The sequence below is a fragment of the Symphalangus syndactylus genome, chromosome 14 (genome assembly GCF_028878055.3).
Source record: "Symphalangus syndactylus isolate Jambi chromosome 14, NHGRI_mSymSyn1-v2.1_pri, whole genome shotgun sequence".
NCBI lineage: Eukaryota > Metazoa > Chordata > Mammalia > Primates > Hylobatidae > Symphalangus > Symphalangus syndactylus.
Window position 1 is genome coordinate 118,326,598 of NC_072436.2, and position 14,435 is coordinate 118,341,032.

The 14,435-nt window shown below is 55.4% G+C and overlaps 1 protein-coding gene across 5 annotated transcripts in view; it reads right to left on the minus strand.

Moving 5' to 3' along the window:
- The window catches only part of RAB11FIP3 (RAB11 family interacting protein 3), a 98,111-nt gene that overhangs the window by 6,907 nt on the left and 76,769 nt on the right, over positions 1-14,435 (minus strand). For all 5 annotated transcript variants that reach the window (XM_063617017.1, XM_063617016.1, XM_063617015.1 and 2 more), the window contains 3 exons: positions 11,099-11,192; positions 8,609-8,712; positions 3,797-3,937 (listed from right to left, as the gene is read on the minus strand). In XM_063617017.1, the coding sequence (XP_063473087.1) occupies positions 3,797-3,937; positions 8,609-8,712; positions 11,099-11,192 (339 nt within the window). The remainder of the gene's footprint in view (positions 1-3,796; positions 3,938-8,608; positions 8,713-11,098; positions 11,193-14,435) is intronic.

A 14,435-nucleotide genomic window follows, 5' to 3' on the forward strand; every position in this document is an offset into this window, starting at 1 on the left:
CTGTGGCCCCATCAGCCTTCACTCCAGCTCTCTGCAGCCTGCCAGGGGCTCCCATACTTTCTGGAAGCCCCTGGGGGCCCCACTCCCAGAGGTACCTGGCCTTTCCTAGAACCTCTCCCGGGCCCTGCGTCCTGAGATTCAGATCTCTGCCTGTGACCTTCGTACAGCCCCATTCTGCTGATGCCACATATTCTCCTTTCCTGGTCCCTAAACAAGGATGTCCAAAGTTCCGGCTTCTCTACTCCTCCATCTTCTCTATGCCCTTTCAGCTTTAACTCTCATCTCTAGTGAGGCCCCACTCCTGAAATCCAGCTGTTTTCTGGGCACTGCAACTGCACAGCCACCCGCCCCTGCTGTTCCCAGGAGGTTCCTACGCAGGTGCTGGGGGTCCTGCCTCCAGATCCTCTGCTCCTGAGGACCCCGGACTGAGACAGTGTCATTGCACTGACCAGGGTCTTCCTGTACACCAGATGGGCAGAGGCCAAGCTGGGGAAGTCCCCAAGATGCCAGAGGCCTCGTGCTGGGCTGACCGCAGGTTGCTGACCTGGGGGCTGCAGGGGCCTCTGAGCGCCTGAGCAGCCCTGAGAACCACAAGGTTCCTGGTGGCCACTCCAGGAAGCTGCAGGAGGCTGACAAGGACCAGAACACGGTGGCACTGACCCCAAGGGCCAGGGCGGGCAGGCAGCTTGCTCACAAGAGGCAGTGACACTGGGCCCTGCTTGCTTCCTGAGGGCCTCGTGAGACCCCTATCTTGTGCCCCTCCACACCAGAGCACACAGAGGAGGCAGGATGTCCACACGGCTGTGCCCCAACCTCAGCCCCCGCGGAAAGGTCCCATGGGAGGTGCTCCCTGGCGCTCACAGACGAGAAATGTACTTTAATTTTGAGCCCACTCAACTGCACTGTGCCAAGGCCAGGGGAGAACACCGTCCTGGCTGCCCTGACCTTGCTCCCCAGAAGACGGTGCCCCACTGCAATGGCAGGCACAGAGCCTCCCTGTGTGGGGCGTCCCACACAGCTCTCTCAGTGCAGGCCCCTTCCTGCCACCCACTTTAGAAAATGCCTAGGAGCTCTTCTTAGATAAGGCAAGTATCTCAGCTTTAAGAGCTGGAAGGAACACAAGCAAAAGAACCTGAAATCCTCTTATGAATATTTAAAACTTCTGTATTTCAAAATCTAAAAGTAGTGCATGCTCAGTTTAAAAAAGCCACATGAGGTGGCTCATGCCCATAATCCCAGCACTTTAAGAGGCTGAGGTGCTTCTGCTGAGAGTATGGAGAGGAAAAACAACAACAACAAAAAATCCCAACAACAACAACAATAACAGCAACAAAAAGAGGCCAAGGTGGGAGAATCGCTTAAAGCTAAGAGCTCAAGACCAGCCTGGGCAACACAGCAAGACTTTGTCTCTACCAAAAATGAAAAGTTAGCCGGGTATGATAGAGCACACTTGGAGCCCCAGCGACTCGGTGGCTGGGGCAGGAGGATTGCTTGAGCCCAGGAGTTCAAGGCTGCAGTGAGCCACGACAGGGCCACTGCACTCCAGCCAGGGGCACAGAGCAAGACCCCATCTCAAAACAGACAAACAAACAACCGTATAAAACAACTTCCTCCACCCTCACTACCCAGACACACAAGAAGGATAGAGAACTCGAGTCCTCTGACTATACATATTTTAAGTTACCTGATGCTTTTTACTTTTACAGAAAATCAAGAACCATCCCTTGCAAATGTATTTGTAAACACACACCAGGAATCCACAGCATGAGCTCCCGGATGGAGAACCACGGAGGCACCGTACTGCTTTAATGCTTGAGCCTCGGCGGGTACGGTGGCTCACGCCGGTAATCCCAGCACTTTGGGAGGCCGAAGTGGGAGGACTGCTTGAGCCCAGGAGTTCAAGACCAGCCTAGGCCACACAGCAAGAACCCCTGTCTCTATTTAAAATAATGATTTTTTGGCTGGGTGCAGTGGCTCACACCTGTAATCCCAGCACTTTGGGAGGCCGAGGCGGGTGGATCACCTGAGGTCAGGAGTTCAAGACTATCCTGGCCAACATGGTGAAACCCCGTCTCTGCTAAAAACACAAAAAATAGCTGCGTGCATTGGTGCGAGCCTCTAGTCCCAGCTACTCGGGAGGTTGAGGCAAGAGAATTGCTTGAACCCAGGAGACAGAGGTTGTGGTGAGCCGAGCCGAGATCGCCCCACTGCACTCTAGCCTGGGTGACAAGGTGACACTTGGTCTCAAAAAAAAAAAAAAAAAAAAAAAAAAAAAAAAAAAGGCCGGGTGCGGTGGCTCACGCCTGTAACCCCAGAACTTTGGGAGGCCAAGGCAGGTGGATCATGAGGTCAGGAGATCGAGACCATCCTGGCTAACACGGTGAAACCCTGTCTCTACTAAAAATACAAAAAATTAGCCAGGTGTGGTGGCGGGCCCTGAAGTGCCAGCTACTTGGGAGCCTGTGGCAGAAGAATGGTGTGAACCTGGCAGGTAGAGCTTGCAGTGAGACAAGATCGCGCCACTGCACTCCAGCCTGGGTGACAGAGCGAGACTCTGTCTCAAAAATAAATAAATAAATAAAAATAATATTTTCCCCTTTATTTTATATATACATATTTAAATTAATTAAATTTTTTTTGGAGATGGAGTCTCACTCTGTCATCCAGGTTAGAGGGCAGTGGCACGATCTCAGCTCACTGCAACCTCCGCCTCCAGGTTTAAGTGATTCTTGTGCCTCAGCCTCCCAAGTAGCTGAGATTACAGGTGCACACCACCATGCCCGGCTAATTTTTTTTTTTTTTTTTTTTTTTTAGTAGAGACAGGGTCTCACCTTGTTGGCCAGGTTGGTCTTGAACGCCTGACCTCAGGTGATCCGCCCACCTTGGCCTCCCAAATTGCTGGGATTACTGGCGTGAGCTACTGTGCCCTACCTCCTTTATGATATATTTTAATATAGTATCGTTAATCTCCCTTTTTGTTTTCCCACTTTTTCTGACTCATCCAAGGCTATGTCTCCAGATGAATGTAAAAGTAATTTTGTCAAGTTCCCTTAAAAAAAGATTCGTATTTTATGCAAAAAATTAGCCGGGCGTGGTAGTTGGCACCTGTATTCCCAGCTACTTGGGAGGCTGAGGCAGGAGAATGGTGTGAACCCGGGAGGCAGAGCTTGCAGTGAGCCAAGATTGCACCACTGCACTCCAGCCTGGGGGACAGAGCGAGACTCCATCTCAAAACCCCACCCCCCCAAAAAAAAAAAGATTGGTATTTTAAAAAGACTGGATACATTAGTTAGACATAGATTTACAGAAACCAACACCCACACAGGGTCAGTCTTTGAACTGATCCCTTGTGGCCTTTGGGAGAGTTTTAAAGTCTTCTCCACATAGCTTTTCCCCTTTTTCTAAAATTCGGGTTATTCCTAGCCACTGCAGGTTCTGGGGTGGGCGGGCTGTCGGAACCTCTCCTGCCTGGCCTGAAGGTTCTGGGGTGGGCGGGCTGTTGGGAACCGCCTACCTGGCCTGCAGGTTCTGGGGTGGGCGGGCTGTTGGGAACCTCTCCTGCCTGGCCTGAAGGTTCTGGGGTGGGCGGGCTGTCAGAACCTCTCCTGCCTGGCCTGCAGGTTCTGGGGTGGGCGGGCTGTTGGGAACCGCCTACCTGGCCTGCAGGTTCTGGGGTGGGCGGGCTGTTGGGAACCTCTCCTGCCTGGCCTGCAGGTTCTGGGGTGGGCGGGCTGTCGGAACCTCTCCTGCCTGGCCTGCAGGTTCTGGGGTGGGCGGGCTGTTGGGAACCGCCTACCTGGCCTGCAGGTTCTCGATCTCAATGCTCTTCTCCCTCTCCATCTTGCACAGGAGCTCCTTCTGCCGCCGGGTCTCTTCCAGGACCATCTCGCAGGCTCTCAGCTCCTGCTCCTTCAGCTGCTCCTCCAGTGCGTTTGCTCTTGAAAGGCAAAGGGAGGAGCTGAGCTGTCTCCAGGCAGGGTGTGCCATGGCTCCACCCATGCCCAGAAGCTGCCTCAGGACCTCCAGAGAACCTGCCTCCACCCCGGAGGAGGGCGCCGAGAAGGGCATCCCCGAGCTCTGGTCAAGGCAGTTCTGAAGCAGCGAATACACCCCCAGATGGCCTCGCCTCCCCCACTAAAGGCACCTGGGGTGGCCGGAGCAGTGTCCACTGCACCTAGGCCCAGCTGATACCCACAGGCACTGCCCGCTTGTGGCCTGTGGACCACAGCACTCAGAGGGCCTGAGCCCGCCAGGTAGCTGCTCCTGGTGCACTCTGTGTTCATGCAGCTGCTCCACCTGCAACCACTACACACAATGAGTGCGCTCAGAGCCCAGAGGCACGGGGCCTCGGGAAGGAGCGTGAAGGTGCCAGGGCCCAAGGGCCACAGCATTTCCAGGAAGTGAGTGTCTGATGAAACACGTGGTCCGCGGCAGCTGAACACCGGAGAACTGAGTGTGCTGGCAGTGTCTGCCTTCAGCTGCAGTATACTCAGTTCATGGCACATCTCCCAAAGGTGCTCACAAGGCTTCCTGAGTTGCCGGGTCCACATGGGAGCCAGGACGAGTCTGGCTCTGGCTGCTGGGCACATCTGGGCCCCAGAGGCTGTGAGGGGCCACAAGTGGAGGGGGGCCCACTCTGCTCCCAGTCCCCTCCAGGCTGGGGAAGTGGGTATAGAAACCAGTCCCATCCAGGTCACCTCAGAGCAGAGGCAGGGCAGGTGTCGGCTAGACCACAGGGGAAAGGGAACATTCCCACAGGACGGGGCGACCCTGGCCTTCCTGAGGTCTTCACAACCACCTGCAGGAGACAGGACTGAACTGTACCAAAGAGAAGGGCACAGGCCCTGCCCACTGACATAGCACAGCCACAGCACAGCCCATGCCCTCAGGCCCTGCCTCACACAGAGCCTCTTATCGTTGTGGTGCCTCACACGCAGGAGTGAACAGATGGCCAAAGATCACCAGCCACAACAGGAAAGCTTTCAACAGGAAGTGGCCAAAGCAAACACCAAGTGAGGACCCCAGGGAGACACAGGATGCAGGAGACAGCAGGGAAAGGCCCCTGAGCCAGCGGTCTCCACCAGCCAAGAGCCACAGCTGCAGCGTCAGGGCAGCCTGCTGCAGAAGAGACAAACAACAAGGAACAGCTCCCAGGAACTGAAAGCATGGGAAGGACAATCTAAAAGTCCGAGTGAGATGCCGGGCTCATGCCCGTAATCCCAGCACTCTGGGAGGCAGAGGCAGGCAGATCACCTGAGATCAGGAGTTCGAGACCAGCCTGACCAATATGGTGGAACCCCGAATCTACTAAAAATACAAAAATTAGCCCGATGTGGTGGCGGGCGTCTGTAGTCCCAGCTACTCAGGAGGCTGACGCATGAGAATCATTTGAACCCGGGAGGCAGAGGTTGCACTGAGCAGAGATCACACCACTGTACTCCAGCCTGGGCAACAGAGTGAGACTATGTCTCAAAAAAAAAAAAAAAAAAAAAAATCTGATCAAGAGTTGAAGGAGAAAACTGAGAATATTACATAGAAAAAAAGAACAGAAAGATAAAATTAGAGATGAGGAAAGTTTAAAAAGGAGAGGAAACATCCAGAAGGCCCACTATGTGACTAGCAGATGTTCACACAGATGAGAGGGAGAGACCACGTGGTGAAGTAACTTCAGAATTCTTCCCAAAGCGGAAGGACACATTTTCCAGATTTAAAGGCTGAAAACCTAGGCCATGTGGCTCACGCCTGTAATCCCAGCACTTTGGGAGGCCGAAGCAGACGGATCACTTGAGGTCAGGAGTTCCAGACCAGTCTGGCCAACATGGTGAAACGCCGTCTCTACTAAAAATACAAAAATCAGCCGGGCGCAGTGGCACATGCCTGTATTCCCAGCTACTTGGGAGGGTGAGGCAGGAGAATCGCTTGAACCTGGGAGGCAGAGGTTGCAGTGAGCGGAGATTGCGCCATTGCACTCCAGCCTGGGTGACACAGCAAGGCTCTGTCTCAAAAAAACAAAACTAAATTTAAAAAAAAAAACGAAATAAAGGCTGAAAACCAGGTGCACAGCACGGCAAATAATACAAGATCCTCATCCAAGTATGCAGGGTGGGAAGCAGAAGTTACGGAGAACAGCAAGGCCCTGCGGCACCAAAGGCTCCTCAGTCACAGCACGGGGTCAGAGGTCTTCAAATTCTCAGGGAATTATATTTCTGACCTAGAATTTTATGCCCAGCTACACCATGGACTGGAGCAGGGTGGGAGGAATAAGCACTTCCACACAAGCAGTTCTCAGAGCATCTGGCTCCTGTGCTCCCTTTTCCAGGCAACTATCAGTGACATGCTCAGAAAATGAGTTGGCAAAACGGAAGAAAACGTGGGACCCAGAAAATAAGGAATCAAACACTCGGAATTCCTAGGATGGCAGCTGTACGGCACAGCTAGAGAGCAAATGGTTCAGAACGGGTAGATGATACTGAAAACGGGAAACGTGTTGTTTAGGATGGTGGAGGTGAGCACCACAGGGAACAGCCACAGGAACTGAATGTGGCCGGGGCTGCGCTGCAGACGGTCAGTGGGCGGAGAAAGGCAACAGTGTGGACTTCACACCACACACATGAACTGATGAAAATACTCCAGACTCAGATGAAACCTCCACAGTCAACTCAACAAAGGCATCTAGGCTGGACACAGTGGCTCACGCCTCTGATTTCAGCACTTTGGGGGGCCAAGGTGGGAGGATCACTTGAGGCCAGGCATTTGAGACCAGCATGGGCAACATGGCAAGACCTCATCTCTATAAAAAATTTAAAAATTAGGCCGGGCACAGTGGCTCACGCCTGTAATCCCAGCACTTTGGGAGGCCGAGGCAGGCAGATCACAAGGTCTGGAGTTCAAGACCAGCCTGGTCAATATGGTGAAACCCTGTCTCTACTAAAAATATAAAAATTAGCCCAACATGGTGGTGCATGCCTGTAGTCCCAGCTACTCAGGAGGCTGAGGCAGAAAAATCGCCTGAACCTGGGATGCAGAGATTGCGGTGAGCCAAGATTGAGCCACTGCACTCCAGCCTGAAGACAGAGAGAGACCCTGTCTCAAAAAAAAAAAAAAAAAGCTGGGTGTGGTGGTGCACACCTGTAGTCCCAGCTACATCGAAGGCTGAGGTAGGCGGGTCGCTTGAGTCTGGGAGGTGGAGGCTGTAGTCAGCACTCAGCCTGAGCAACAGAGTGAGGCCCTGTCTCTTAAACAAAACAAAACAAGCGCATCTGGCGGCCCCCCCGGATTCTCCTTGACATGGAGGAGACAGTGGTCTTTGGTGGCACGGCATATGTGTAGCGCACTACTGGAGTCCAGCCCCTTCACCAGCACGCCTGGCCCCTCTCCACTCTGCAGCAGGGGTTGGTGGTAGGCCCTCCTCGGCTGAGAATCCTGGAGAACGGGCAGCCGCCAAGCCCAGGGTCTTCACTCCACAAGAGAACATGCTTTGCTTTGTTAGAATTAAAATGATGTGCAAGTTATGGCCACAATCCCATGAGGCATTCCAATTCTCAGTGCTCACAGGGCAGACGGATCTGAAGCTGAAGGGCAGGTCATGAATGTTACTACTGTGCAGGGTGAGGGCGGGGGCCTTGGGGGTGCTGACCGCAAATGCCCTGCTGCCAACACACGTGTGTGCAGGCTGCTCAGGGCCCTGAATCTACCTGCTCAGTGGTGACGAAGACACTGAAGCTTCAACAGACAGGGCCCTTGGCTGAGGTGAGAATATGTGGAGGAGCTGGGATGTGCCCAGGCAGCTGGGCAGGGACAGAAGCTCACAGGAAGAACCTGTTCTGCAGATTCCACAGGTGCCTCCCAGGCCTCCTGGCTGCCTTCTCTGCCCACAAGAGCTGCCGGTGCCCAGCTCCAGGTGGCATAGCCTGGGTAGCTGACTCCTGGGACAAGCTCATCTTACTTTGCACGAGAAACAGTACTGCAAATCAGCTATGAGACAACATGGTGTGCCTCGTTTGAAAAACACTGAGAATTACACGGTATTCTAAGAAAAGTCTGCAAACGAGAGTGGGGTAAGCAGCTCCCACTCTTTCTCTGCAAACACGGTGTCACACTTCGCTTCCTCCCTAGCACTCCTGCCCACAGTGATGAGACTGTGCATCCTGTCGCGTATTCAGCAGTCTCTGCTCATTTCGCTTTCTGCTGCTGAGCAACTTCTCTAACCTGCATTCTTCCAGGATGGGCAAACCCTATATGGACCAGAGTGGTGGGAGAGCTGCACCTACAGGCCTGCTGATGAGGCTGAGCACTGTGTGGGTTTGCAGTCAGTTCCTCCTCTGTGTGGGTCAGGTCTCGGCACTCCCGAGAGGGAGGCAGTGCCCTCCTCTGGCCCTCTGTGTGTCTAGGGTTCCACGAGAGCACCAGTCAGAGCCTCAGGTCGCCTGCCTGCAGCCCACTGGGTAGGCTCAGATGACCACCTGGCACCACCCCCTCAGGCGGCTTCCAACGAGGATGGACGGGTGGCCAAGCCCCTGCTATGTGAGGTAAAGAGAAGTAAATGGGGGCCGACAGGCGGGCACAGGAGGCGCCACGCGGAGGCCCAGGTCTCCTGGCCCAGGCTCACCTGTGCACCAGCTGCAGGTTCTCCTGCCTCAGGCGGCTGTGTTGCTCACCGGTGGCTGCCGTGTCCTTTTCCAGCTCCAGCACACGCCTTTCCAGGAAGACAACCTTGGCAATGAGACCAGGCTTCAGGGTCAGGCAGCCAGAAGCAGAAGGGCCTGCACCCCCAAGGGAACTACCCGGGAGGCCGCCTGGGGATTTTCTCAGCACAGAATCAGATCCACCTAGCTAGGCTGGTGTTGGATCCAACTTACCTCTGGAACTTGTCCCATAAACCCACAAAGGTGCAGCTCCTAACGGGGCCGGGATCTTGGGGAGCACTGTCATCTCGACACCACAAATGCACACAGTGCCGCAGCTCTGAGGGCTAGGGGCCCAGGGGTGCCTTTGGACGGGCTGGCTGGTGGGCAGCAAGACTCAGCCCCCAACACACAGTTGGGTCTCTGCTCAGCCAGATGCAGCTCACAGAGGCAGCCCAGGTGCCCATGGATGCAAGGGATGGACAGACCCGGGTCTCAGTCCCTCCCTCCCTCAGAGAGTTCACACCAAGATGAGAGTCAGACACTTGCAGAGGTAGGAGAAGGAGTGAAGGGAGCAGAGGAGGACTTAGCCTGGGTCAGCAGACTTGAGATGCTAGAGAAGTTGTAGGGAGGAGGTGGTGGGGGTGCAAGAGGAGGTGAGGTACAGGAGGAGGTCAGGGGGTACAGGAGGAGGTGAGAGAGTACAGGAGGAGATGGGGGTGTAGGAGGAGGTGGGGCAGAAGGAGGTGAGGGGATATAGGAGGTGAGGGGTGCAGGAGGAGGTAAGGGGGTACAGGAGATGAGGGGGTACAGGAGGTGAGGGGATATAGGACATGAGGGGGTGCAGGAGGAGGTAGGGGTACAGGGGGTGAGGGGGGTGTAGGAGGAGGTGGGGGTACAGGAGGTGAGGGGGTACAAGAGAAGATGGGGGTGCAGGAGGAGGTGAGGAGGGTGCAGGAAGAGGTGAGGGGGTACAGGAGATGAGGGGGTACAGGAGGTGAGGGGGATTCAGGAGAAGGTGAGGGGGGTACAGGAGGTAAGAGGGTACAGGAGGAGGTGAGGGGGCACAGGAGGAGGTGAGGGTACAGGAGGAGGTGAGGGGGTACAGGAGGAGATGAGGGGGTACAGGAGGTGAGGGGGTACACAAGGAGGTGAGGGGGTACAGGAGGAGATGGGAGTGCAGGAGGAGGTGAGGGGGGTACAGGAGGAGGTGAGGGGGGTACAGGAGGAGAAGAGGGGGTACACGAGGAGGTAAGGGGTACAGGAGGAGGTGAGGGGGTACAGGAGGAGGTGAGGGGGTACAGGAGGAGATGGGGTACAGGAGGTGGGGGGTGCAAGAGGAAGTGGGGGTACAGGAGGAGGTGAGGGGGTGCAGGAGGTGAGGGGGTACAGAAGGTGGGGGGTACAGGACGAGGTGAGGGGGTACAGGAGGAGGTGAGGGGGTATAGGAGGAGATGGGGTACAGGAGATGTGGGTACAAGAGGAAGTGGGGGTGCAGGAGGAGGTGAGAGGGATGCAGGAGGTGAGGGGGATGCAGGAGGTGAGGAAGTGTAGGAAGAGGTGAGGGGGTACAGGAGGAGGTGAGGGGGTATAGAAGGTGGTGAGGATGTACAGGAGGAGATGAAGGGTACAAGAGGAATTGAGGGGGTACAGGAGGAAGTGAAGGGGTCACAGGAGGTGAGGGGGGTGCAGGAGGTGAGATGGAGTCTTGCTCTGTCGCCCAGGCTGGAGTGTAGTGGCACAATCTCGGCTCACTGCAACCTCCGTCTCCCAGGTTCAAGCGATTCTCCTGCCTCAGCCTCCCGAGTAGCTGGGATTACAGGTGCCCGCCACCAGGCCTGGCTAACTTTTATGTTTTCAGTAGAGATGGGCTTTCACTATGTTGGTCAGGCCGATCTCAAACTCCTGACCTCAAGTGATCCGCCCGCCTAGGCCTCCTAATGTGCTGGGATTACAGGTGTGAGCCACCACATCCGGCTGAAAAGTGGGTCTTGACCACGGCAAGGCTGCCTTGCCCTGGCTGCTGTCACCCATTCAAGTCCGCAGGAGAAGCCCGTTCCTCAGGTTGTTGGCTCTGCAGTAACTGCAGGGCCAGCCCTCTTCTCCCAAATCATGGGTGCCCCAGGTGGGGTCTCCACGGGCCTGGTGGACTGAATGTCTGGGTGTCCCCCAGCCCGACTCAGACACCGTGGGGGTGGGATACCCAAGGGCGCTAGCTCACTGCCCAGTCCACTCCTCCCAGCTGGCCCTTTATGCACAACAGCAAGATCCCTTTTTCTCACATGGCCACGAGACCCCTTGGGGAAACCCGCCAAAGAGCGTCAGGGCTGGACGGAGGGTCTGGGGAGCCCTGGATGACACGGGGCCACGTCCGGCTGTGCTGTCTCCACCTCCTGGGATGTCTGCAGAGGCCCTTAGGTGTGGCTGTGTTCTAAATCCCCTACTTGCCACCTACCCAGCCCTCCAGGGCCTACCTTGTCAGCAATGTCCTCCTCTGGGCCCTCCACGAGCTCGGGGGAAGGGTCCTCCAGGGCCTCCATGGTCAGGGCCCCTGACTGGTGCAGGTACCTATGGAAAAGGCACAACAACAGAGGGAAGAAAGGGAAGAACCACAGGACAAGCTCTGTCAGCACAAGCACTCCCAAGTCAATCTGAAAAGCAGGCAGCAGCACTGCAGGGGACAGGTCCTCCCCTGATCTGGGTGGTGGTCTTCCCCCACTTAAAGCACTATATACGCCGGGCGCGGTGGCTCAAGCCTGTAATCCCAGCACTTTGGGAGGCTGAGGCGGGCGGATCACGAGGTCAGGAGATCGAGACCATCCTGGCTAACACGGTGAAACCCTGTCTCTACTAAAAATACAAAAAATTAGCCGGGCGTGTTGGCGGGCGCCTGTAGTCCCAGCTCCTCGGGAGGCTGAGGCAGGAGAATGGCCTGAACCCGGGAGGCGGAGCTTGCAGTGAGCCGAGATCGCGCCACTGCACTCCAGCCTGGGTGACACAGCAAGACTCCGTCTCAAAAAAAAAAAAAAAAAAAAAAAAAAAAAAAAAAAAAAAAAAAAGCACTATATACAGGGGGAGGTCCCAGGCTGGACATCTTTACCAGGGGCTGGGAGAAAGCAGGCCGTGCTCTGTGGTCTCAGAGTCCTCCTGGCGCTCTTTGGAACCTGACAGAACACGACTTCAGTCCCGGCCAGCGAGTGGCAGAGAGGACTTTGTACTTGGCTACAATAAAACTTGCCCTTCTTCGCAGAGACACGAACAATCTCGTCTCTACCAGAGGCCTGTGAGACATCAGCTCAGGACCTCGACCTGCAGACACCTCCCCTGTGTGCACACTCTTTTTTTTTTTTTTTTTTTTTTTTGAGACGGAGTCTCGCTCTGTCGCCCAGGCTGGAGTGCAGTGGTGCAATCTCGGCTCACTGCAAGCTCTGCCTCCTGGGTTCACGCCATTCCCCTGCCTCAGCCTCTCCAAGTAGCTGGGACTACAGGCGCCCGCCATCACGCCCGGCTAATTTTTTTTGTATTTTTAGTAGAGACGGGGTTTCACCGTGGTCTCGATCTCCTGACCTCATGATCCGCCCGCCTCGGCCTCCCAAAGTGCTGGGATTACAAGCGTGAGCCACCGCACCCGGCCCGTGCACACTCTTGATCTCAGACTTTCACAGGTGCTTTCTGTGGCAGGAAGAGTGAGGGTCCCAGGAAAGGTGTGGATCCCAGAAGTCTCACTCAGTGTCACCCTCATGGACACACTGGGAAACTGGTCCGACCAAGTCCAGGAAGACACCAGACACGTGTCCTCTGTGGCACCAGCTCCTGTGGACACACCCCCAGCCCCGCAGGCCATTCCAGGTTACTACCCGGGCCAGGCTCGGGGACACAGCCTCATGGTCCTCCGTGGACGCAAAGGCCCATAGGCTGCGGCCTTGGGGCAGGGAGTGTGAACTTAGGCGCACAGTAAACGCATGCTCGTGGTCACCACATAGCCAGTTTCGCTGTAGTGAATCGGCACCAACCCGAACTTGCTGGGAGTACAGAAAACTCTCAGAGCACTTGCACAGAAGAGCCAACAGCAAAGGTGCATGTCCAGTTCTTTATACATCCTGGGAGCCTCAGTACCAAGCCAGGCTCCAGGCTGACAGCCTGATGCTCAGAACTGCGTGACCATTAAAAAGCACTGGCCCTCTCTGAGCTTCCTTGCCTGTGAAATGGGGGGACCCTCTCCCAGCTTCCTTGCCTATGAAATGGGGGGACCCTCTCCCAGCTTCCTTGCCTATGAAATGGGGGGACCCTCTCCCAGCTTCCTTGCCTATGAAATGGGGGGACCCTCTTCCAGCTTCCTTGCCTATGAAATGGGGGGGCCCTCTTCCAGCTTCCTTGCCTATGAAATGGGGGGACCCTCTTCCAGCTTCCTTGCCTATGAAATGGGGGTCTAGAGGCAACTGAGGTTTAACCAAGGCCATGCATACAAACAGCCTGGCTAGGGACACAGCAGAGTAAGAATTCCAAAAAATGTTAATATTTTTCCACTGAAAAGGTCTACCAAGTGTATGAAGTTCGATTTGCTTCTCAGTACAGACTGGGCTTGAACATTTCCATCTTTTTCCCCATAAACGCTCTGAGGGGGAAAAAAGACGGTATCTTCGCCCCTGTAGACAAGCCCTGTGAATGTGCACCAGCTGGAACACACCAGCGCCCTTCTGGGGCTCTAGGGATTTCATCAGATTCTCAAAAGCTGCTGCTGATACAGATCATGTTCTTGGCCAGTCGCTGCTCTTAAAAGCCCATGACCTTGCCCCCAAACAGGAGCCACTCCAGGCAGGAGGCTGCAACCCAGAGCCCATCCTGAGAGGCCATGACCTGGAGCCTGTCAGCACTTTTGAGCTGTCCTAGAGGCGGAGGCACTTCTGGGGCTGACTCGGGGACAGGGCCATCCCCAGGCACCCGCTGTGCAGCCACCACACATGGCCTCCAACGTGAGGCAGAGGGTCCTCAGCATGGGTCAGGGGGCTGCTTATTTATTTATTTAAATTTGTTTTTGTTTTTTTTTTGAGACAGTCTTGCACTGTCACCCGGGCTGGAGTGCAGTGGTGCAATCTCAGCTCACTGCAACCTCTGCCTCCCGGGTTCAAGCGATTCTCCTGCCTCAGCCTCCCAGATAGCTGGGATTACAGGCACCCGCCACCACGCCCAGCTAACTTCTTGTATTTTTTTTTTTTTTTAGTAGAGACGGGGTTTCACTATGTTGGCCAGGCTGGTCTCAAACTTCTGATCTCATGATCTGTGCGCCTCGGCCTCCCACAGTACTGGGATTACAGGCGTGAACCACCGTGTCCTGCCGGGGCTGCTGATTTAAATTCCCTAGAAAGAGGGATTCTCCAGCTACACCACACCCTCACTTGGGAGGACCCTCCCCCAAGAGAGGGAGATGTGGAAAAAGCCTGACCTGCCCCACAAGGCAGTAGGTCGAGCCTGGCTGGTGAGCGAGGAGGAGGAGGTGGTACGGGGATCCCTGAGGCCTCCCACCCAGGGCCCCGAGACCTGCCTGCTGTGAGCACTTCCTCCTGTCCTGATGGACTCTGCCCAGAGCCCCCGGTCCCTGCATACACAGCTGACTGGAGAAAGCCACTTTCATTTCATGGACAGGGACAGAACAAGGCTGAGGGAGGTGGGCAACGCAGCCAGGCCTGGGGGCTACAATGGCTGCCAGCAAAACCCACCATCTCAGCAATAGCTCAGTGCGGAGGGCTGAGAACTGTGAGAAGCGAATTGCGACGGTTATTTTGCGCTTCCTTAGCCTCTTGTGGCAGATTT